The sequence below is a fragment of the Aythya ferina genome (genome assembly GCF_964211825.1).
Source record: "Aythya ferina genome assembly, chromosome: 1".
Lineage (NCBI taxonomy): Eukaryota > Metazoa > Chordata > Aves > Anseriformes > Anatidae > Aythya > Aythya ferina.
The window spans coordinates 15,295,822-15,321,928 of record NC_140296.1 but is presented as its reverse complement, the minus strand read 5'-3'; the positions used below and the strand labels follow the sequence as shown (position 1 = coordinate 15,321,928).

The 26,107-nt window shown below is 35.3% G+C and overlaps 1 protein-coding gene across 4 annotated transcripts in view; it reads right to left on the bottom strand.

The window, feature by feature from the left end:
• The window catches only part of DYNC2H1 (dynein cytoplasmic 2 heavy chain 1), a 168,866-nt gene that overhangs the window by 48,689 nt on the left and 94,070 nt on the right, over positions 1–26,107 (bottom strand). For 3 of the 4 annotated variants that reach the window (XM_084506642.1, XM_084506643.1, XM_084506641.1), the window contains 6 exons: positions 24,852–24,962; positions 24,055–24,210; positions 22,112–22,187; positions 20,335–20,543; positions 19,350–19,454; positions 1,686–1,802 (listed from right to left, as the gene is read on the bottom strand). In XM_084506642.1, coding sequence (XP_084362768.1) covers positions 1,686–1,802; positions 19,350–19,454; positions 20,335–20,543; positions 22,112–22,187; positions 24,055–24,210; positions 24,852–24,962 — 774 coding nt within the window. Of the gene's footprint in view, positions 1–1,685; positions 1,803–19,349; positions 19,455–20,334; positions 20,544–22,111; positions 22,188–24,054; positions 24,211–24,851; positions 24,963–26,107 lie in introns of those variants that run through there. The other variant, XR_014688603.1, reaches the window with a different exon arrangement.

Below are 26,107 nucleotides of genomic sequence, written 5' to 3'. Positions count from 1 at the left end.
GATTGCAAACAATTGTAACATTTTGTACCCTGTAGTCCTGCACAAATAAACTTGCTGTTGCTAGGAACAGGCCACACTAACTAGGCTTTATGTTAATAACTGTGTGAGGCCCCAGTACTGGCCTTCTAGTCTTGGTAATCAACCCGTTAAGAGAGCTTGCTGTTTGACGTGGAATTCAGTACCAGGTCTCCTAATATGATGTGAAGTTGAAGCATGGGATAACAGTAAAGGCTATGAAAGTATTGTGCACAGGTTAAGAAGAGTGGTCTGAGACCTATGAAAAACTAGCTGATGGTTACCTACTAGTCACTGGGGAACAGTAATGTTAAGATCTGACAAGACTTCTTTTGCTTTAAGACAAGAAGATGCAGTTAAGCAAGAAAGATAAACATCTAAGTCGTAAAGTAAGGTACCACCTATAGCTCACCACAGCACTGTGCAGTCTGTAGTCCAGGAACAAGGGTAAAAAGGCTAAGAGCCCTCCTGAGAGTGAAAACTCTTACAAAAGGAGATCGCAGATTTGAGGCCAATGGGCAAAACGTGGTTCAGGTCCAGCTTTCCTTGTCAAGGAACATTAAGGCTCGATTACCCCCATGTGGGTGACTAAGATCATCAAGGACCATAGCAATCAGCACCAAATATGTGGCTTCAGCTTCCTGGTACTGTATGGTCACAGCTAATTTATGACACAAGTTTTAAAGTACAAGTGCTTTGAATATGTAGTGCTAATGACTAGTAACACCATGGAACTAATAGTTAGATATGGGTGCTGTTAATGAGTATTTATGTTGTACAGTTTAAAACTAGTCTCATTTATCAGTCTTCCAAACACTACAATCAAAAATCTCTAATTTTCTGATTGTTTGTGTATACATATATGAAACTGTTTCATCAGAGCTCTTGTACGGAAGGATTGTAGACTTAAATGTGTAGTTACTAAAGTATAATGGAAAGTGTCACATTGAAATATATTCCTTTTCTTTATAGGATGACAGACCTGGTTAACAACAGCCCATTTCAGGGGCAGCAGATTCATCACAAAGTTATTTAGTAACAAGAGATTATTTTAACAAAAAGTTGATTTATCATACACTTAGCATGTAATAAAGAAGTGAGCAATTACAAAATGTAATTGTGAATTTTAATGTGTAACTTTTTTGTGTCACTTTTTTTTATGCAGTTATTTAAGGAAGGTAAATGTTTTTTCTCATTTACCTTCTCAAACTCAAAAATGTTTTGTGTAAAAGATATGTTTTTAGGTCATGATGTTTCTGGTCACAATGAATCATCAATCTAAGGGTAATGTACATATTTCAATATCATAGAAGAACTAATTCAATATTTAAAACCATTAAACATTGCTTTGTGAATATCAGAGAAATGAAAAGACTAAGTTAAAGGCTAATATATTACTGTTCTTTTTGTAAACACATACAAGATGCTAGGCATGTCTTGTTTGTGTGGTTTCACTTCCATATGAAGGAGAAAGTGTAGGCTATTACCCCACAAGTAGACTTCATATTTAATTACATACATGTAACATTATACTTCCCATCTCAAATGCATTTCATTTACCTTTTAACTCCCTATGTTTCAATATTCAAGATAATTTCTTAAAGCTTACTTTTAATGTAGTTGCTGGGAGAAAAAAAACAGTTGTCTTTTCAAATAAACTACTTTCCTACCTGATTAAGTTTCTTCCATAGATTGAGAACAGGAGAAAGTTCAGCTGACCATATTTCTCTGTCAAACTTGCAGCCAGCACTTACTGACCTGCTCAGGATCCGAAGCTGTGAAATGACCTGAGTGATGGGAATACAAAAGCAAAGCTTGAAGAAGGATAAACAAAAATATACAAGAATGCAAACAGCAAATACTCTTAATTTATCTATGGACCACACTTTTCTGCATGCTTAATTACTAATCATGATCTATTTGAAACACAAGCAATACCCATATTCAGATACTTACTTGAGCCTCACTCATAGTAAGTTGAGCCTCACTCATAGTAAGTCCATACTTTTCTTATCACTTTAATTGTCTCTGTTCAACTATAATTTAAAAACTAATGAGGTGTATAATTCATTAAAAATCTTATTTTCCACAAAATCTACATAAAAATATTTTTTAAAAAAGTCAATAAAACAAGAGTGTGTTACTAAATACACAGTACTTATCAGGCATCAAAACACCAAGAGAATTCTCCCATGGATCTCTTTTTTACTTAGCTACTCATGCTAGCTCATATTACTTAAATGTATATTTATTCACTTAAAGAAAGAAAGAAAGCAAGCAATTAAAAGAATAACTGCAAAACTCTCATGAAGAAGAGGAGTGCCAAGCTCATCAGATTCAACTGCCTTTTCTTCGTAGCAACCCTAATAACTCCACACAAACTGATCATATACATACATACATATATATATATTTATACAGAAATAATACTTCAGTAAAAAATTTGATGATAATGTCCATTAAGCATCATATAAAAATAGTATCTTAGCTATTTTAGGTAAAATTTTAGTTAATTTTCACAGAACATTATTTACAATAAATTTTAGAGAAAGATTTATTAAATTGATTCTCTTTTGCTTAACTTATAAAACTTGATAACAAAAAATTCCTTAATCTTTCAGAACTGTTAACCAGAATCAGACACTTGATGTCAAGTTGTTTCTGCTAAGTTTGGACTTATTTTCTATTATTGAAAGATATGCAAATGTTTGCTTTTCTTTTTCTGATAAATTGTTTTCATTTTCTTTAGCTGAAGCAAACAGCTTTTGCTTATCAGCCTTGATAGGGACTATGAAGCACTACAAGATGACAGTACACTGAACTGTTATTCTAACTTTTACAACATTTACTATAATTGATTCTTATGTTAAATGTTTTACAAGACATAAATCAAAAGATATATATATATATAAAGCAAAAATATATACAAATCTACCTGTAAAATATACAAAACAATTTTTACAGTAAGTTTGAAACAAAACAAAACAAAAAAGCTTTTAGTTAAGCTATAAAAGTCTAAACTTTTTCCATTCCTTCTCATTTCTTCTCTCAAGTGTAACAGGTATGATGGTAGCATAACTTACATACTTACTTGAAATTTTTTAAAAATAATGGGCTGCGCTGCAACTTTGTGTACAGGTGGCTCTTTCAGCCTGAATACTTTCTGAAAAATGTACCTTAGAACAGTCATTCACCTTCAAGAGGTAAAGGAAAATGTTTTATGGGTGTCAAATAACTCAGGTTGACCTTCTCATTGAAATGCTCCAACAGTCCAAACATTTGGTAAGGGACTAAATATGATGGACATTGTTTAGTGTGCCATTTTTTTGCACCCATGAAACCAAAGCCTGTGAGAAGGTTTCCTCAGTGCTTTCAAATCAATCTCTTTCTGAATGTTATGCAAATGAAAAGAGAAATTGTGTTTTTACAGTGTCATAGAATAAATCAGTTTGGAAAGGACCTCAAAAGGTCTGTACTGTTGAAACAGGGTGAGCTCTAGGATCGGACCAGGATGCTCACTGCTTTATCCAGTCTGATCTTGAAAAATCCCCAGTACAGAGACTGCACAATCTCTCCCGAAGAGAGATTGTTCCACACTGCTTTACTGTTCTAATGATGAAAAAGTTTCCCCTAATACCTAAACTGGATCTTTCTCTTTTCAATTTAGGTCCTGTACAAACAAGAGGGTCAAATACTCACATTGGTACAAACAATGTGTTAAGATTGGGAATGACCTGACAAAAACTAGGAGTTAAATCTATTTCTGTATTAGTATTACAAGGTATATCACAAAAGCCTTCCAGGTTACATGGTATGTTTGCAGCTCCTGCACAGGAACTGTTTCCATCTCAAGGCAAAACAAGTAAGTTTTGTCTTTCGTGTGGGAGTCATATGAAAGACAAAAATGGGTCTACGATGTGGCAGGACAGAAATGAGTACCTAGCGTGAGATCTTGACTCAGTTGCAAAAGGGAATGTGATTAGGAATCCGTACTTACAGATAAGAAATAATTTTTGGGCTGTGAGACGTCACTGTGTATAGACATTTAAATTGAACTTAGAGCAGACAAGTGCAAATTCAAATTTATCCTAGCTACTTTTAGGAACTTACTAAAAGCATCTAAATTGCAAAGATTACCACCTTTGTCTCCCTACATAATGAACAGACAGATCTTAAGTGGCCTAAACTGTCCTTCAAAATTCCTTCCTAGTGTGTACATAGGAAGACCTTACCTAAGTATCTCAGATAGATGGGTCTATGTTGTAGAAATTAGAATGGTTTTTATTTCCTGGAAACCTAACTTCAAACCTCAAGCAGAACTCAGCTCCTCTAGCTGTATTATAATAAGTGAGGCAGTTACCTCAGCTTGCTTTATAATCAACTTCAGATTAATCATACTTTAAATACAACAAGATTAATCATACTTTAAAAATGATACTTCTATGACCACAAAGTGACAAGACCCAGATATAGACATCTAGGTCTGTTGAATCATATCCTTTGTACTCTATTTTGGAAAGTTACCAAGCAGTTACAGATGTACTTACAATACTAAGCAATGTGAAAATCTAATCATATTTGTATAAAACAGGGTACTCAAAATCTCAGTACTTTTACAATACCTTTCAATGCTTACCTTTGTTATCTCAACATATTCTCTTAATATATTTTACATTAAAAGCTCTTGTATGTTGTTCTAGTGCAGTCCAAATACAATCTAAATGTTTTGAATAAATTTATACGGGGCTTGGGTAGAAATCCACCATAAAGCAGGAGAGCAATACCATGATTAAAAATATAAGAGAGGTGGAAATAAATATAATCAAAAAATAAAAGCAATCACAAATAATTGTCTACTTAAAGAGAGGTGAGAAGATTACTCAGAAAAATCAATCTTTGCAGAAACTGCCTGTTTTACGTAAGGTAAACTAATCATAAAACTATTTATATTTAAAAATTCAATAGAGTAATTTATTTGTGAACACAGAAACTATTACCTAATACTTTTGGCCTTCTTAGTGGAAAATTCATGCACTGTATGCTTTCTTGCATTGTCAGTATGGGAAAATGTAAATTGCATATATTAGTAAAGGTGGGGTAGTCAAGATTAAAATGTCAATATTTATTGACCCAGTTATTAAAACTAATTGACCAACTCAGTTTTTACATCTATTTCACACTTTATGGGTTTCTCTGGATATAGGCTGTTCTAATATTGACCACTGTATTATAGTAAAAGAAAACACATTTAGAGAAATTAAGAGAGAGAATGAACAAATGGAAAACAATAAATATAATGAATGATCCCCATGTACCTTCATATGAAATGACAAGAAAGTCATGTCAGACTTGAAAACAAATAATAAAAATGTGATTGAAAAACAAAAATAAGGTGATGTCAAGATTTTAACATTTCCTTCTTTTAATCTTGATAAAAACAGAATTCCAGGAAAACAGAATTCCAGAAACACAAAATCTGTTTCGGTTCTTTACTCATACACAACATGAAGTCTTGGCTTCAGTAATTCACAGCTACTGCAAAAACTGCTACCACAAATTCAATAAATAATCAAAAACAGGCTTATATCTAAGTCTTGTATTTTTCATAAGCAATTCACTCAAAAAATTATACAACAGTCAAATTTTACATGTGGTTTTATAATTTGCAAAAGACAAATGAGTTAAAACCTGAAACATATTAGAGTGGAATCACAGAATGGCTCAGGTCGGAAGGGACCTTGAAGATCATCTAGTTCCAAACCCCCTGCAATGGGCAGGGAGTGTGAAATTCCATGTCAATAAATTAGAAAAATAAAAAAATTCTAGGACACATCAGTTCTGAACTTAATACGTTAACAGCTCTAAGAATACAAAGCAGAAAGGATTTGCCAGTCAGATAGCTACTTGTTCTGTGTTTTTTTTTTTTTAATTTTATTTTTCTCCAAGACTACAGAACAGATAAAAACAGTTTTATTCTTGAACAAAAAGCTAACAAACTCTATAGAAAATATCAAAAATCTATAGAAAATATCAAAATAGATACTCTACTGCCATCTACCAGCTTTAAAAGGATGTAGTCTTAGCAATGAAACCACTTCTACCTTTAATTTCTCTGAATAAAACCTGATCAAACCTGAATATGACTTGTTCAATGACATATTTAGATTTTTATAAGACTTTACAGCTTAAATTAAAATAGGAAGTTATAACAGTCACCTTGATAAATACTGGCAAAGTAATAACTCAGGGCAATGTGACCATTTTTTCATTGATCACAGTGTATCAAGGCAGAAACAGACTCCAGTTTGATACAGCTTCTGACAAAACTGTATGCTTCGATATTGTTCCTTGTAATCTGACTGGGGTTTGAAGTTGTAGAGGCCCCCAGGATACGTTATTACCTGGAGAATATAAATAACTAAAAGGAAGGCTAGAAGAGGTGGATGACCTCAGCTCATTACGTACCCTGAAAAAAATTAAGAAATCTGGAAAGCTGCAGCATGTTCTTAGAAAAGAACAAGCTTTTCATATACAGGGTACAAATATATTCTCGTATACACAGTGCCAATGCTGTGGGAATTAATAAGGTTAACTGAAGTACTGCACTGTTAAACTGCAATGACAAAGGGCTGTGTTTTCCACTGGAGCACAGCACTGTGGGTTCCATTCCATTATTTGGCACAGCACATCTTTTATGCAGCACCATTGATATATATAAAATACTTCCCACATTTTAAGAATTCTAGTTAAGTACTCAAATTGCTCAATTACAGGGTAATAATAAATAGAGTTTGGAATTACTCATCAATTTCTGCTAGAGCGTATTAGTCACATATTTGTGATGTGGGATGCATTTAATAAATGTCAATAATTATATGCTCTGCACAGTTGATACAAAAATTATATAACACAAAATTATTTTAAGAAAACAGCTTTATGTTCATCCTGACATCAATAGCAATAACATAATAAGTTCAGAATAATTTCAATTACATGCTTTACAGTAATTACACTCATATTACTCTATGTACCATGATTAGAATTATGGGGGTGTAGTAGATAAAAAGTTAAGTACTAATGCTCTCAAACCCTTTAAAGATCCAGAGTTTGAAAAGGAAAATGTAGTCTGCTGATGAACAGACAAGAAGCTACAGCTATCGTTATATTACAATTGCATCTTCACAGAATCAAAGAATCACAGAATTTCTAGGTTGGAAGAGACCTCAAGATCATCGAGTCCAACCTCTGACCTAACGCTAGCAGTCCCCACTAAACCATATCCCTAAGCTCTACAGCTAAACATCTTTTGAAGACTTCCAGGGATGGTGACTCCACCACTTCCCTGGGCAGCCTGTTCCAATGCCTCACAACCCTTTCAGTGAAGAAGTTCTTCCTAACATCTAACCTAAAACTCCCCTGGCTCAACTTAAGCCCATTCCCCCTCGTCCTGTCACCAGAAAATAACCACAACCCACAGCCCCAGTATTCTATATATAGTAAAAACACTGCAGTTGTATGTATAACTTAGTACTGGGTGGATGTATTCATCTTAACCAGGTGTATAACCTCGAGCATGTCCTAGCAGTCTCAGAGTTCCAGGTGGCCTTGTCCACCCTCCACTAACCATGTTGTCTCTGCTGCTGTCATTCGTAAGGTAAAAACCAGCACTGAATCTGTGCTACCATCATGAAACTGACTGCAATTTAGGAAGATACCAAGAAGTTAGAATGTAAGCCACAAGGTTTATAAGGAATCGTGGGATGAGGTATAGGATCAGTCAGTGACTTGCTGAAAATGAGAGCAGGGCAGGAAAAAAAAAAAGAAAAAAAAAAAAAGAACTAAAGGATAAAATGTTGTTTTCCTGAAGTCAGGGAGATTATTGCAACTACATTTAATGAGACAAGATACACTTCATGTTTCCTGACCCTGGTTCATACTTGCTTGTCTTACTAGATTGCTTTTGCACTGTTTTCCATTATTAGTTTACCATTCATTTTAACTCCACAAGTATTCTCTATAAAATAAAAAATAGCTATAACAAAAGGTTATAGAGTTTTTCAACAAAACTTCTAATTGTCAAGCACAGGCTGAATAGCAACAGTAATTATTTTAAATGAGTATTATATTTTGCAGTTATCCTAAGTCGCTGTTTGGTTTGGGTTCACAGGACAAGATTTTGGCAAGGAGCTGCAGGGGTGACCTCTGTGAGCAGAGCCCAGCAGCTGCCCCAGGTCAGATCAGAGCCAGCTCCAGACGGCTCCAAATGGACCTGCTGCTGGCTAGAGCTGAGCCATGAGCGACGCTGGTTGGGCCTCTGGGAGAGCAGACTGAAGGAAGAGGAAACCTGCTGTGCAGCTGGGAGAGAGGGGTGAGAGCTGAGAGAGCAGCAGCCCTGCAGCCCCCAAGGGGAGTGCAGCAGGAGGGCAGGAGGTGCTCCAGGCACAAGGCAGCACAAGTTCCCCTGCAGCCCCTGGAGAGGCCCCTGGTGGAGCAGGCTGTTCCCCTGCAGCCCATGGGTCCCACATGGAGCAGATCTCCATGCTGCAGCCCCCCCATGGGTGGAGGAGCCCCCAGCGGAACAGGTGGATGTGGCCTGGAGGAGGCTGCGGCCCATGGAGAGCCCCCGCAGGAGCAGGCCCCGGGCTGGAGCTGCAGCCCGTGGAGAGGAGCCCATGCAGGAGCAGGGGGTCTGGGGGGAGCTGCCGCCCACCCGTGGGGGACCCGTGCTGGAGCAGTTTGCTCCTGGGGGATGGACCCCATGGGACGGAGCCGTGTGGGAGCAGTTCCTGAAGAGCTGCAGCCTGTGGGCAGCCCCCGCAGGCTCAGTTCAGGAAGGACAGCATCCTGTGGGAGGGACCCCACGGGGAGCAGGGGCAGAGAGGGACCGTGAGGGAGCAGCAGAGACGAAGCGCCATGGACTGACCACAGCCCCCATTCCCTGTTCCCCTGCACTGCTCAGGGGGAGAAGGCAAGGGTCAGTCGATGGGGGAGAAGGTGGGTTTAGTTTGTTTTCTTAGAGGTCTTTTCGAACCTGAATGATTCTATGAATCCGTGAAGATCTCCCTGTCCTTATCTCAGTCTACAACTTTTTTTGGTCATATTTTTGCCCTTGTCCTTTCAAGAAGATGGAGTGAAAGAGTGGTGCTGAGCTACCTACCACTGGTAAACCACCAGACTACTCCTTTAGGCTTCTAACGGATCTTGTTAAATTGTTTCTTTTTAAGCAATCTCTTCTACAATGCATTCAGTGTGACGTCTCTATGATTGTGTAATTTCTCTGGAGTACACAGGCAAGACACTTTTTTGCCAGAATTTGTGAATCTGACTGTGTTCAGATACCATAATTTACTTAAGTCATTCTGATATAATATGTGAATGCTATTTTGGTATGTTGAGTTTCTTCTAGAAGAAGCTCTTAAGTTTTCAAGTGATTCAGCTGCCACTCCTGCTAAGTATGAAATGTCATGGTATGAATATATGAAAATAAGTGTGAAATACAGAGATAGGTCATTTCTATGCACTTTTAAATACTCCCTATAACAATGTGCGTTCTACTACAGTACATATCTAAATTGATATTTATGGCAGTGATCTGCAAGATGAGATTTTTACTGAGAAATAAAACACAAGCTTTATATTATGTCAAAGAATCGCATCAACAATTCTTTTATGGGAATCATATCTTAAAAGCCTGAATAAAATTCACAGGAGACCTGCAATCGTATTCAATTTTAACTTGAATTAAGAGTTACCTTTCAGTCAGAGAAGCCTTTTTAATACCATCATTTGTAAATGTGTAACTTTACATTTCAAAGTGAAAAAGCTGCTTATTGTACTCTGTTCATTATGACACCATTAAAGGAAATTTCTAAAGCCCTAGTTAACAGACAACTTTGCAAATACGGACATGAATTATTTACTTTTTTATACATATTAACAAAGGGCATAAGGTAAACTGCAGAGTTAAGATTTTGGACTTTAAGAAAGCTGACACCAGTCTATTGAAGAAATTGCTATCAAGATCACCTGGGAAGTAAACATAAGGGAGAAGTAAAATCAGAGACAGCCTAGTGGACAACACATGACTTTCAGCTGATTAAAAAGGAGGAAAAAGCAGGTTTTTCTGAGCAAGACTCAGAGCAAGCCATCTCAATGTGCAGAAAGACCTGGATTTTCAGAAGTCTTAATGGATTCTTGGGAGCTTCTCACTGGAATAAAATACTAAAAAGGTAACAGACAAGAACCAAAATCAAAGACAGACAAAGCAGGAAGATAGAAGTACTACTAGGGCACTTTAGGATGAAATAAGAAAAAACAAAGCCTGTCTGTGACTAGCAAGTAACTTTAATGGTAAGGTGTGTTTCAACACATATGCAAAAAATCAAAGAAAACATTGGGCTTTTCATGAATGGAAGAGACCATAAGTGAGGGAGGGTCTGAAGTATTCAATGGCCTCCTTGCATGGAAAGAAATGGATAGCAAATACTGGAAGAGAAACAATACTTAGGAATCACAAATGTATTCAAATTGATGAAATCTAGATGAGATTCGTCTATGGCTGCTGGCCAAAGTGATGGAAAGGCACATGAAAAATCATGACAATCAGGGAAAATCCTTACTCATGGTAAGATGGGTTACATGCCCAACTCAAGAAATTGGAAGGAGAATTCATGGAACAACAGCTTATTTCACCTCATCTCTGTCCCTTGAGAGATCAAGGAGAACATCCATGTGGAATCCACTTCCAAACACCAGAGGGAAAAAGAAGAGAATAAGGAACAATCAAACATGGATTAACCAAGAGCATAGGATGTTTGATCAACTGAAATGCCTCTTGTGATGAAGTGACTGACTATGTGAATGAGGGAAGAGTAAGGGATAACATTAATAAAGCTGCTGACATCCTCTCCTACTGCGTTCCTATTTGGAAGCTGAGGAAGCACAGGCTTCAAGCATGATTTCAAAGAATGGACTGGGTTGAAAGCTGGCTGGAATGCTGGAAGGAATCAAGGGTTGGCATCTGGCTTGCAGTTAGTGAGAAGGAAATGTGCAGGCTGATACTTGAGCCCACATTGTTCAATTTCTCCATGAACAACCTGGATGATGGCATACAGTGAATATTCAATAAGTCAGTGGATTACACTAAATTAGCAGGAGTGCACAATACAATAAATTGAGAGCTTTAAAATCAGGTGGTGCCAATCTTTTGATGCTATCCTTCATAAAATGGAAGGCTGAATAAGCAAAAATCTTGTCCAGTCAACAGGCAGAATTTTGTACCTAGAGCGTAACAATGTCATCCACCAGTACAGACTGTGAAGTGATTGGCAAAGTAGGAACCCTCCTGAAAAAGACTTGGTAGTTGTGCTGACAGACGGTAGAGCATATTCTCTTCATACAAGTAACACAAACTGCATATTGGGTTGCAATAGCACGTGTGTGATCACGGGAGGATATTATCCATTTCTACTTATACAGCCAACATCTGAAAACCATTGCTCACTTTTGGGATCCCTCATTCAAAAGGTATGTTAAAAATCTGGAAATACTCTATAGCAGAACTACCAAAATAGTCAAGATCCTACTACATGTGAACTTGGAGAAGCTGAGGGGCCTGCTTATTCTGGCAAAGAGGATGCTCATTTATAACATGATAGTTGCCTAAAACTATTTGCAGGGAAACTGCAAAGCCTGTGGAGAAAATCTCTTCTTACTAGTTTCAGACTACATAAAAAAGGACAATGGCTATAAGCTGTGGCTTGGGAGGTTCAAACAGGACATGAAGAAGTGTTCACAATCTGTAAAGTGTAGCACTGGCACAGACTGCCCAGAAAGGCTGTGGAAGCTCCTTCCTCAGAGGTCCTCCAAGATGTGCCTAGACAAAGCTATGGTCAGTGTTGGCAACAGGTCCACTAAGGGAAGGAGATTGGACTACATAAACTCCAGAGGTCCCATCTAACCAAATTTCTCTGATTACATGATCTAAAAAACTTTCTATCCCAGACTCCAACCTTTGATGCCATTTTATATTGGCATGCATGGCTTTCCCTGTTTCTCATGCATCAATTTCAAATTAAAGTGTCATTTACATTTTGAAATAAAGTTTTGGAAAAAATGTGTCAATCTCAAACTTCACTCTAGAAAAGTTCCTGACAGTGGACTGGTATCATCAGGTCAGTCTCAGAGGCACATTCTCTTTCAACAATGTGAATGATGGCTTTGCCTAAGGATGCCACAATTAGTTGAGTGAACCAGTCACTTGCTTTGGTAGTTTGTTCTGGTCTTGGCTGGGATACAGTTAATTTTCCTCCTAGTTGCTGGTATGGTGCTGTATGGTGCTGGATTTAGGACAAAAATAATGCTTACAACACACCAATGTTTTAGTTGCTGCAGAGCAATGCTCACACAGAGGACTTTTCTGTTTCTTGTGTTGCCTTGCCAGCGAGATATCTAGAGGTGCACAAGAAGCTAGATGGGGACAGAGCCAAGACAGCTGACCCAAACTGGCCATAGGGATATTCATATCAGGAGTGGATGCAGCATCCCACGAGTCAGAATACCTGTTTGCACAGCTGGGATGTTTCCAGAAGGCTTGCTAACCTAATAATTAACTAGGTTTGTCAGGCAGCAACAACCAAAGTCCAAAGAGAAGTGGATGTGTAGAAAGCCAGAAGAAAGCACTCAGAGAATAACGTGATGGGAGAGACATTCCTTTAGATACGTCAAATGTAAATTTGTCTCTTTTGTTAACAATAGAAAAAAGCACATTAAAATTACAGGAATTGTTCAACTCAACTCTTTTTAATGGTGTCTTCATGAATCCATTTGGTATTCATGAAGACACCATTAAAAAGAGTTGAGTTGAACAATTCTTCATGAATACCAAATGGATTCATGAAGACATTCTGAGGTTATTTAGATGGGACGTTAAGGCAGAATCAATAATTACCAAAGGAGCTGAGATAAGTATCTCTGATTAAAAGAAAAAGGAGTATCTCAAGGAACCATCCTTCTGCAAACACTTTCAGATAATAAAAATAATGGAGTAGCTAACTGGGAGCAGTGAGAGTGATTCGCATCACTCTCTCTGAAACAAAATAGGTAAGACAAATCTAAAGCTGGGCTTGAGAGAAATGCATCTGGGGAAATTAAATTATCTTATATTCTCTACCTTACCACAGAAAATGCTAGTCAGATTTGGACGCTATGTAAGACTACAATATTTTTCTGAAACTGGTTGTTGAAGCAAGTAGCTATTGCAAAATCATTGGCTAGGTTCAAAGCCCGTAAAATGAAGAAGTACAAAAATAGCAGGTGAAAGACTTCCAGCAATGTCAGTTTAAGTAAATCAGAACCCAATTATTTGAAGTTTTAAGTATTCACAGCTCAACATTTTTAATTGGTATATAAAGTATCAAATTAAATAATTTTATAGTATTTCATTGCAAAGTTGGCAAGAAACTACAGTCTCTGGACTCTTCAACAATTTGAAGCTCAAAAGATTGTTTAATTTTATAAAGACCTTAAGCACTTTGAAGAACTTTAAGAAGTCAATTATGCATATACAGCCCTCCCAACCCTGCTCACTAAAGATTGTAAAAATTGAACTGCAAAGCCACTGACTTGTCCTCCATTTGCTGTTTCTGAGATGGCGAACACAGAAGATTCAAGATGCTGTACTAGTGTATATGGAGAGACTGTAATTATTCTTTCTCCTTGTATGATATGTGTAAGAAAAGTATACTCATTTGTCCATGAAAGTATGTTCTTCAGCCTCACTGAGACCTATCTCATGAGATATGATGGATACAAAATATTGATGAATAAAAAAACATGAGCCAGTACTGCATCCAGCTCTGGGGCCTCCAATATATGAACAGCATGGTCCTGTTGGCGAGAGTCCAGAGGAGGGCCACTGGGACAATCAGAGGGCTGGAGCACCTCCTCCTATGAAGAAAGGCTGAGAGATTTGAAGTTATTTAACCTAAAGAAGGCTCTGAGGAGACCTTATAGCAGTCTTCCAGTACTTAAAGGGAGGGACTCTATCAAGGTTTGTAGTGACAGGACAAGGGGTAGTGGCTTTAAAGTAAAAGAGGGTAGGTTTAGATTAGATATTAGGAAGAAATTCTTCACTACAAGGGTGTTGAGGCACTGGCACAGATTGCCCAGAGAAGCTGTGGATGCCCTATCCCTGGAAGTGTTCAAGGCCAGGTTGGATGGGGCTTTGAGCAACCTGGTCTGTCTGGTGGGAGGTGTCCCTGCCCATGGCAGGGGGCTGGAACTAGATCATCTGTAAGGTCCCTTCACATCCAAAGCATTCCATGGTTCTATGATAAAGCCTAACTTATTTCTGTGAAGCATAATGAATCTACACATGTAAAAGAATCACCATTCATCAACTCCTGATACAGAGATATTATTATTATATACAGTATTCTATGAAAAAATTAATAGTAAGTAAACTAACTGCTAGCTGTGTTGATTATTATTGGCAGTCATATCTGAGGAGTCTTGGATAACCTGCTGGCTACTGGACGTGCCTTTTTGACAAAGTGATTTACTATATTATTAAAGAGTATTTCGATTAACCGCTCAGCTGACCATATATAGCTACTGTGTAGGCTATATTCATTTGCAGGCATAGCCATTTGACAAGATTTGATGGACTCACGCAACAGAAGACTTTCTCCTAAGAGTGCCTGTAATGAGTAAAGTCTGCTGTCCAAAAAAGGGAAGGAGATAGAACAATGTCTCTGCATTTTCATTTCATCTGCCTATGGTGTTTAGTGGTGATAATTCACACTAGTTTGCCAGTTATGCTAAGTCCTGCACTGAACAAGGTAGCTCTTAATTGCTTTTCCAAGGTGTAAAAATATGCACAGAGGCCCGTACATTTCAGTCTGGAGAAATTCTATTTATCTCATACAACAAATGGTGTTTTGTTGAATGCACTTCATTATTATTCTATTAAAATTACAATAAATAATTAAATAGATTCATAAGGATTCATAAAAATGAGAAATATAGTCCCAAAATAAGAGAATACAATGGAGTCAAGAGTCAGCTCTGTAAGAAGGTGACTAAAGAAAGATCCAAATTATAGGCCCTTCTCATCCACAGGAAACTAAGCAGACCTTCATATAGTTTAATAGACTGCTGTAATCATTAGGTTAGACTGGGAGATTAAACCATCTGAATACAGGCCAATACACAGGCAAAAATGCAATGTTTATCAGATCACAAGAAAGGAGCATGACAGTAACCTAGTGGTAACTACTCCTGGTGAGCGTGAGCGTGAGGGAACTAGAGTTGCAGCTGTGCCTGAAGTCTCTGCCTGGAACAAAACAGGATGAGCTACGATGACTGTTGTAGCTGCATTGTCAGTTGAGCTGTTTTCTATTTTGACTGCACTGTTCTGCAGGGAAAACATCGCAAGAGACATGAGATTACTCACAGTCATATCCAACCTATGGGATGCTGTGTCTTGTAACAGTACGTGAGGCAGAACCAAAGAGACACAGTGAACTCTAGAAATCCAGCCACTAAAAATTAACTTGGCTCTATCTACAGAAAGCAATTAAGCACAAAATCTAGAAAAACATTTTAAGTCATGCTGCTGAAAAGACCATATATATACTTAAGTCAAATATTTTCTAAAAAGAAAATGGCTCTTACCAGGATGCATGCAGTATTAATATGCTCTGAATTGAGCAGAACAGAACATTTTAAGACATAATTCCTAACAATTAAATTAATAATGAGCAATATTAAAATAATACAGCTAGTGTTATTCTGGTCTTAAGTTAGAATTGAAGTTTCTTGTTGGAAAAACAAAACAAAAGCTATGAATACATTCAATAATTGTGTTAATAATTGTGTTTTATATTGCTGAAAAAAGTCCATTTCTTTTTAATGCTATGGTTTAGGCTTACCCAAACACTAGCACTGCAGTAGGAGATCTCTGCATAACTGCAAAATGTGCTGCAGCAAATTTCTGCTACAGCAGAAAAATGTGATGCTGTAGCAACATAAGTTATCATTCATATGCACAAAACATAAATAATATTCATAGAAAGTCTATGGCAAATGTACATGTCTATTATCTAAGCTCTCTGTCCTGTGTAGTGAAAAAAATGATAAAAAGAAATTAGATTTCTTATCAAAGAATTGCATTAGTACAACTTCACAGTTAGTAACATATATCAGTGTTACATATTTTAATATTTATTTTGAAAGATTTTGAAACAATAAAAGACTGCTAAATGCAATTGACTTAAAATCAGTGTACATCTGAATAGTCTCTGAGGTTTAAAGTAATCACTCAGATGAGGAAAGTCACAATTGCTATCAGTTGGTTTAGACAAAAGACTTCAAAGTATGTCTGTTTAAAGAAAACTGCTTTCTATAATCCCCAGCTCAGTAGGATAGACAGTACAACTCCGTGCATCTCCACATAAGGAAGAAGATGTTAGTAAAAATATAGACTGAGATAGGATAACGTCGTGTAGATGAGAACCTATATGGGATAGTAGATATAAATTATAAGAGAATACACCACATATTTAGCATGGATTTGGTGAAGCACAGGACACAGAAGGTATTAAATTCAGTCTTTCTGGTGTTAGTAACAGGGCGATTGTTTGAGCTAGTGCTAATTTATTTCTCACTTCTGTAATTCATTCAGCTTTTCTCTGCTCTGGCTTGCTGACCAAAAAGAAACCAACCATCAACCAACCAGGTTTTAGAAGGCAATCATCCAATTTTACATTGTGTGCCATGGAATCATCTGTGGACCTAGGACTACCAAACTACCAGAAATGGAATGGCGGTACAATGACAGTTTTATAGAAACTCAGTTTATAAAAAATAGTTTTGTTACTTAAATTGCATAAGGCTTAAAGAAATACAACAAACTATTATTGGAAGGATGAGAAAATCTCTCATTTTATCTACATCAACAATCTCATATTTTCAAGATTACAATCCAGAATTTATAAATTATAATCCATGCTACAACAGAACAGTTCAGTAGAGTACAAATTTGGATGTAAGGGAGAAGTTTGCCTTCTATTTCCCTTCACACAGTAAATCTGAATGTATTCTGATTTTGTGGAGGTTTACTAAGGATTTATTTTCAAATACCAGCATTTTTAACAACTGAGAATTTTAACAAGTTATATAAGCATAGCTGCAACATATAAAAAAATCAACAGTTTATAGTGTATCTGACAGTATTCAAAGTTGATGTCTATGTAAATGATTTTAAGAAGCTTTTAAAATAAAATCTTTTCACTGTTAAATATAAAAGAAGAAATATTTAGAACATTTAGTCAGTTTTTCAGTTTGACAGCATTTTTGCTACCACATTGTCTTCTGTAGTGAAGATTACCAACTACCTCATTTTCAAGACATTGCATTAGAATCTAGGAGAGCAGCTACATCAAGAAACTTTCTTGATGTTCTAAGTAAATATTTAATATTTGTCCACTTTGTAGTGATGCAGCAAAAAAAAATAGATACTGTAACTGGTTTTGTGTATAAAAGAGCCTTTCAACTCACTCTTGTTAAGGGCTTGTCAGTAGCAGTAGTTCTTGGATTCAGTGTGTTTAGAAGTAAGGTGTAAAAAAAATTGTTCTTAATTTAATAAGCAGATAAGCAGTTGAATAACCAGTACATTTTCTCACTTTTTTTTTTTTTTTTTAAGAGGGGCAAATGTTTTAAATTCCATAAATTCAGTGCTTCCACTACATAGCATAGGCACTCTGAAATTGCATCTAAAGGCTTAGGATGCAAAGCTATCAATAGAAATACTCAAAGAGAAATATTAAAGTGATATTGAATAAGCCTCTCAGAATCAATTTAATGCTAGCATAGGTATAGAATAATCCAGGATATAAGGAAAATATTTTCACGTGTTTTCAAATTGCATTAAAAACCACTGTTTTGTGGTCTGTGTTCCATCTGGTATGAATACATTTTTCTAACTGAGCAAATGTTAAATACAGTTTGAAAGAACACAGATATTTGAAATGGGTATTATACAAGATAGTATTTTGAAGTCATAACATTTTCTATCAGATAAAGACAAAGCACTGAGGTACATTGAGACTCTGTGCAAGTTTTGGCTTTGTTAACAGAGGAGGAGTCCTTGAGCTCAATGTATTATCCTATGCACCCTGATTGTACTGATATCTTTGTGAAGCTTTATAGTACCATACCCTAATAATAAAGCAAATCGTTTGAAAACATAGCTTTCCATGAACACATTTAAACAAATTTACCAGTGATATATTTGGTATTCAAGAAATGCAATACTCAAAGGCAAGATTTATTTACTTATTTTACAGTTCAAAGGTCTCATACCAATTATAAGCAAATGCGAGCAAACATTTTTTATATATAACAAAGTAACTTTAAATCTTTAAATAATAGGGGATGCACTGTACTTCCAATTAATTTAATCTTTTTTTATTTCCCTGTAACTTTTCCCTATAAAAGACAACATGCTATGGCTATGCAGAAAATTAAAGTGAGTCTTGATATACAGACCAGGTCTCTTCACAGCTCTGATAATAAGATTCACAATTCAATCAATTTTCAATGTTACCTGACATAATTCATTTACCAGGCAAATAAAATACTCTAATCACTGACGATTTGTATTTATGCAGTAATTGTTTGCTCTCATCCAGATTTTCTTCAACAGAAAAGCAATGAAAACAAAAATTATAGAACAAAAAATTAAAGCTTCATCTCAAAGTGCAAAACTTTTTCCATATTGAATTTTCCATATTGAATTCCATTTGAATATTACTGGAATTTCCAGCATACCAGAATAAAAAAAGGATGGCCAACATTAATCTGATCTGCCTGTAAGCATTGCCTAACTTCAACTCAGACTGAGGTACAGCCACTCTTAGTCAAACTCCTTCCAAAACTAAAGGCCTTAGTGGCTCAATCCAACTGTTACGCATACTGCCATTCGAGTCTCTGTATGTTGTCCAAGAAAATGGTATGGATAGGCAGATAAAACATAGGACCTGCAGAACATCCATGCTCTACTGCGTTATGGTACCCTAGTAGTGGGAATCAGATGCCTGAACACTAGCTATTACCGCCATTTTGGCCTTGACTTCCCACTGCTGGTACAAGAAAATGTATTCCCTTGGGTCCTGTGTCATATCTAGGAGCTCCTATATATTTATGTCTTAAATACATAATCCCTCCATTTAGTCTTTCCTATGGAAATCCACGTTTATGAACAGGTGATTGGATTCTCTAGCTTACATTAAAGGCAGAAAAAAATCAGAGGTAGATGAAAAACATAATTTTACCTGGGAACTGATCATACGTTGTGATGAACGTGCAATATTAGCAGGCAGGCCAAAAAAATCTGGTTTATCATCTTCTGGAAGGCTTTCAATAATATGACGATAATCCTACATTTGAAATAACAGAATAAACATAACTGAGGGTATTGTTTTTTTCATTTAATGAAATTAACAGTGTACGTTAACAAGAATTTTGTTAAGTGCTGAATGACGCAAAGGTTAAAGTGCATGTAACACAGGTATCTTGGATTTTTTTTTCGTTTATTAAAAAAAATATTTTTTAACTGTGTTTCTTTTTCTAAAAGAGCAACAAGAATTTAAGCATTTAAAAAGCAATTAAGAGCAAGATTAATGACAATATAATACAGAAAGAAAGATTTCAGCATTTGGAGTTTGAATAGCCTATAAAAATATTTATATAATGAAAAACACACTTCGATTTAAATCTCTGTGAAGATATTATCATTCATATAAAGTGAAATAATTTGACCTCCAGAATACTGCACAAAAATTTATTTTTATCTCCAAATAAAATGTCATACGTTGTCCACAGCATGCCAACAAATTATGTCAGAATGTTGATATATTTTGTAAATAAGGAGATATATTAATATTTTCCTGTTTCATTCAGAAGTTGTAGGAATGCCTAACAGTCCATACAAGCTACGTAAAAAGTTATATAAATTTATATAATAAATTTACTGAGGTCCTTCTTTGTCGTAAGATGACCCAATTTCTTTTATTTAGCTCTTCATAGCTATGCTGCTTTGCACCACAGTCCAATCAGGTATCATAAAAAAGTCTGATTGAACAGACTAGCAGAATAGTTCTGACAACTTAGGAACTACTGCTCTGTGCAAAAGAATCTCAAATAACTGGAGAATATATCATATATATCATATCTCTGTCCTTCTTTGCAAATACAATGGTTCTTGAAAACAACTTACTTCAACTTACTTCAATAAGATAACAGAAGATGTATACATACCAAAATACTGCAGGAATTTGGTAAAGAGATTGAATGTAGGAAACTAATCTTCTTGCCTCTAGCATTTAAACTACCAATGACTCTTGAATTGAAAAGCTGCTCCAAGTAGGACCGAAGAACCCTCATATCAAAGTAATTGTCTACACGGCCTCCATAAATTGCATTTTCAAACAAACCGTGCACAAATTCCCACTGAAAATCTTTGGAACCTACAAATATATCAATATTAGCTTTGTATCAATTAGAATGGCCTTATAAATACTTCTTTCTGACATTGTAGTTATTCAGTGAAAAAAAAAGTACAAAAACACGTAACATTTCATTTCTAATTGTTCTTCATCTCCATTGCCAAATAATAAAAGTTGCAGAAGTTTCAATAAGTTTGTAAATATTTGTAATTGATATAACATTTGCTATGTTTCAAAACATACTAGAAATATTACATAAGTCTTGCAGTGTTTTTTCTTATAATGCGCAACACAATAAATGATAAAAAAGACACAATAAAACACACAATAAAAAGTTGGATATATTCATTTCAGAGATTATGCTATTAAAGTTTTAATTATGTGTTCCTTTGCTGTAAATAAGAATAATATATTTTCTTCAAAATTTCTACACATTGATCTCATAAAATAAGCTCATTGAACCAAACCCAGATCATGTGTTAAATAGATAGCATTGCTGGAGATGTCATCTTTCAAACAAAAAAGGTTCGGGTTAGGTACTTTTTATACCATTATAAATCATACCACATAGTACATAAAATTAACCAGGTTGTAATTAATTTTCTGGTCAAACTTCTGTTGCAATTACATTTTTCAGGCATAGCCGTATCTCCCAATTTCAGAGTAACTTATTTTGGACAACTGTGATAAAAAGGAGGAAAAATAACTACATCTATACCCTATAGCTTTCTAATATGAAAGCTTGATCAGAAAGGTACTTCTCAAAACCTCCAGAAAAAAAAAAAAAAAAAAAAACATTAATTATTTTAAGTGTTTTTTGGTGTTGTGTTTTTTTTTTTGTTGTTCTTGTTGTGGTAATGGTGACTGGTGTACTACTACAAGCACTTTGATCATTCCTTTATAGGAAACAATATCTTCTCAGCAATAGCTAATGATTAGATTAATGATTATCATTGATAGTTAATGATTCAAGCTTTTTATAGCATTGTACGTTTCAAGTCTGTGTAACTAAGGTCCAATTCCAGTATTAATAATCATCCATAAATCTCATTTAAGTCAAAGATTGTAAACTTTCTCTAAATATCAGTTCCTAACTATTTTTTTTTGAAATTATATAAAAACTAAATATTAATCATTAACTATAATGAAGAATTACTAAGCTACTTAACAGATCAATGACGGGTTCCATTAAAGAACGAATTTCATTACAAAGGAGTTCATACTCACTCAATTCACACTCATTCAATGTATGGAGGAGCTCATACTGGGAAGGGATGGAGACAGATGACTTCATCTATGCATTTCCTACTTATTCCTTTGGACTTGGGAAATTAAGTGAATAGTTCTGGGTGTTTATATTTTTGAAATGGTCCACAAGTGTTCCAGTGAAGATTCAAATGCAAAATTTAAATACTTTCAAAATAGCCTTTAAGCAGAACACCACCACTCCAAACAAAACAATCGTACAAAGAAGCCAATCTATAAAAATTACTGTGAAAATTTTTCACATTATAAAGAATTCTAAATGAGAGACATTCAGAAAGGTTAGGCTAGAAAGGTGAGAAAACTTTCCTTAATAAGTGACTCACCCTCAAAGAGTCCATCAATAATGTCAAAACCAGCACGGAGATCAGATAAAGAAAATTCATAAAACTTTGTCCAACCCTGCCATTAAAAAAGAAATATTAAGAATCAGTTAGTCACACAATGATGATCATAAAGTAAAATGAAGATATGATATGGTTTCTGAATATTGTATAATGCTTAGTGCTAAGTGAAAAAAGGAGAGAACCTAGGTTTTATAAAGTGCATCTTTAGAACATTAAGTGAAGTTATTTTAAAAAAAAAAAAAAAAAGAGGATGAAAAAAGAAAAAAGCAAAGAAGATAATGCTACTAGTTCATTTAATTTTACTAGAATCCATGAAGAATAAGGAAGGTAAACTTAGGATTCTTTTCTTTCCTAACAGTACTTAATGCAGTTCAAACCTGCTGACAGCTTTATCTAGGTCACTCACTGAATTATGTCTTTATTTTATTTCTGAAGACTTCTTTTTATTTCAGTTTCATTTAGATTTCAATAAAGAGGTCTGATTCCTCAAATACAGTCTACATTATACTTTAATCATCTTACTCCATATTTCACATCACTTCTCTACTGACAGAAAAAATTGTAAGGAGTAAAAAATTGTAATTACTGCTACTATTACAGCCAGAATGCTGACCACTGCATGCATATTTTGATCACTGTTAGTTCATACTTCTTTTGGTTCTTGGTGGCATTATTCTTTATATAGCATTAACGTGTACAGTGTAATTCTGACAAAAGTCTTGCAATGTGAATGGATAAGTACACATAAATATTGGTAATATAACAAAGAACTTAGGAACTCCAGATCTCAAAGGCATCTCCTTTTGCTGTACCTTCTTATGGTTGTACTTTCGCATATTGATCTTAATGAGATGAATTCAGTCTCAGGTCAAGACTGCAGCTGCACCACACACCACAATTTAGCTATCAGCCAATCACCCTAAAGGTCATAAACTGCCAAGATGCTGCAGTCTCTCAATATTTTTAACACATTTGATTTGACAGATCTGTATATGAACCCAAAACAAACTGGTAATCTTAGGGGGAAAAAATAAAATAAAATAAATGATAAAATTGTCACTAAGTCTGAATGAAGCAAACATAGTTACACATTATGGAAAGAGAACTAACCCTATCTTGTGTCAATTGGAAAGCTTGTGGTAAATTAACATTAATTTGAACAAAGGAAACGAGATCATATAACAGATCACTACTTTAAGTATTTTCATCTATTCTTCTTTAAACACTATGTTCAAAGCCTGTTCCTGCAAGAGGCAGACAGCTCTATAATTCATAAAGTTAAAACAAACAAAAAAGCCCAAACTCTTAAACATTCCAGGCTCTGTCAGACCGAGTCTTTTGAATGACAGATTACTTTCATCACTAGTCTAAATAAAATAAACAAGACATAGAATAGTTTGCTGGGTATATTTATTCTTTTTTTTTCCCCCGTTTAGCTTAAGTGTGAACAAAAAAATATGTTTGTTTAAAAAAAAAAAATTTAAGCAAATTCCCTTGTTCTTCCTTTGCTCTGAATAGGATTTGTGTGCATAAAGAGTAGAAAACATTGCATCCTCCTTTCCACTGAAGTGTCTCTTTTCTTATGACTTTCATTCATTTGTTTGTTTCCAAATATTTTTTCTATTCCAAGCAAAAAAGATTCACAGGATATTTCCAATGTGACCTCACTCCTCAGCATCCATTAGTATACAAATCACACAATAGTTCCATGCAGATGGCAATTTTCAGAGGAACAGGAATTTAGGCTACTAAGATGTTATTCTGAAATTAATTCAAAGACAATAATAAAAGCAGGCACCAGAAGTATCCAAGTTTTTCTCATCTCTGAGCATGATCCAACATACACAAGATGAAAAACACTTCTCGATATAAAAAGCAGTAAATGGGGTAAATTTTTTAAAAGCCATCAAAAAAAGTATTACCTGAGGAATGTAATTTCTTCTTTCTTGGCACACAGCATGAAACCATGCTAAACAAAAGAGAGAATGGGCTCGAGACAAATTTCCCTTTCTATTAATTTGCTCTGGTGTCCAAGATTCATAGGTTCGCAAGAGGTTCTTTTTAAGGCCTGGAGGTGCCTGCAAAGGAGATAAAAACACTTTGTTCTAATAAAAAAATTATGCTTTTATGTTTTATTTTCTTAAATTCCAAGTTATAAATTGTAACTTAATGATATGACAAGTAGTACTTAATTAAACAAAATTCAAGATAAACAACTGCCTATAATAAATCACCTAACAGAATCTTATACTGAAAATAATGTAAGCATACTCAACTAAATTATAACCAGAATCAATTGTTAGGAGGACTGAACTACAGTAAAACAACTTAGTAGAAGGAATAGTAATGTACCAAAATATGTAAATTTAAAAATTAATTCTTTTTTTTCCCATGCACAGGAATCTTTCTTCTGTTTTACAAACTCAACTACCAATTACTATTTTTGTGACCAGAGCCAACTGGCCTTATGCCATCACAGCTCTCTGCTAGCTAGCATATGGTAGATAAATATGATAAAATGTTGGTCTTCTGACTTAATATTAGGTAGTGTTTTTAGAGATTTAAATCACATTTTCTTGTTTATAAGGATTTTTTTTTCTTTTTGGTTTGTAAATAGACCACATTATCCAAACTTCAGTCTATCTGAATATATAGCTTACTATGCATTAAAATTTATTCTTTTTAAACATCCAATACAAGCTTTCCAAACAGATCTTACTTCATAAGTTATTTTCAGACTTGATTGAAGCAAAACTGGAGTAAATTCTGGATGAACTTCAGTAGTAAGCCAAAGGCGAAAATTTGGTTGAGGCTGTAATGTATTCAGTTCCTGTCAAAGATACGTTATATATTGAGGTAGGTTTTGTACTTTGTTTTTCTTTTCAAACACAGAAAAGCATTTACAAAATGATATTTTGAATTAAAAAAGTTATGCTTGTCTAAAAATTACTCATTTGTTTTCTATAAGTAAAGGTTACTTAAAAGACTACAGTTCAAGGTGTGTCTCCACATATTTTATGTGCTTGCTATGCTCAAGTTCAAAGTTCATCCTAGCTGTGTCAAAATATTTGCAACTCCTTCCCAGATTCTAAATTCAGAGCATAAAATATATATATCAGTTCTTTACTTCTCTTCAGTAAAGAACACCAAAAGGCTAGGTCTCAAAAGAAGGCTTGGACTGTGGGTTGCGTATCAACCACAGATCTCAATGAATTTCAGTAACTGTGCACCTATATTAATTTTGGTTGTTGTTGAAGTGTTTATGTTATATGCATACTTCATGTATTATGATTCACAGAAAACTGCGAATCACAGATGCTTTATGTAAAAAGCCAGCAAAGTTGCTTGACAAGTGCCTTGAGAACAAAGGCAACAGTTCTGTGCGTGTGCCTTAGGAGATTCATACCTCAATAAACACTAGCAGATTTGCTTAAAATCCCTTCATTTTGGTAATCTGCAGGACATAACTGTTTTGTATTCAGTAGTTTTAGCAAAAAATATTCTCTTAACCCATGAATCATTCTTCTCTTTCGGCAAAACAACGCCTCTATCTGGTATACTGAATGTCAAAAGGAACCTCTGGAGATTGTCTAGCCCAAACGCTGCTCAAAGCAGGGTCACCTACAACAGGTTGCCCAGAACTGTGTCCAGTCAGGTTTCCAATATCTCCAAAGACACCTCCACATCTCTGGGTGACCCGTTTCAGTGTTTCACTATCCTCACAGTAATAAATAAATAAATAAATAAATAAATAAATAAATAAATAAATAAATAAAATATCTCATGTTTAAACAGAAATTCCTGTACTATTTCTGTATTTCAGTTTGTGCCCATTGCCTCTTGTCCTGTCATGGCACACCAGTGAGAAGTCTGTCTGTCTCCTTCAATGTCTCTCTGATACACACACTGATAAGATTCCCCTGAACCTCTCTTCTCCTGCCTAAACAGCCCCATACCTTGTAACCTCTCCTCAGA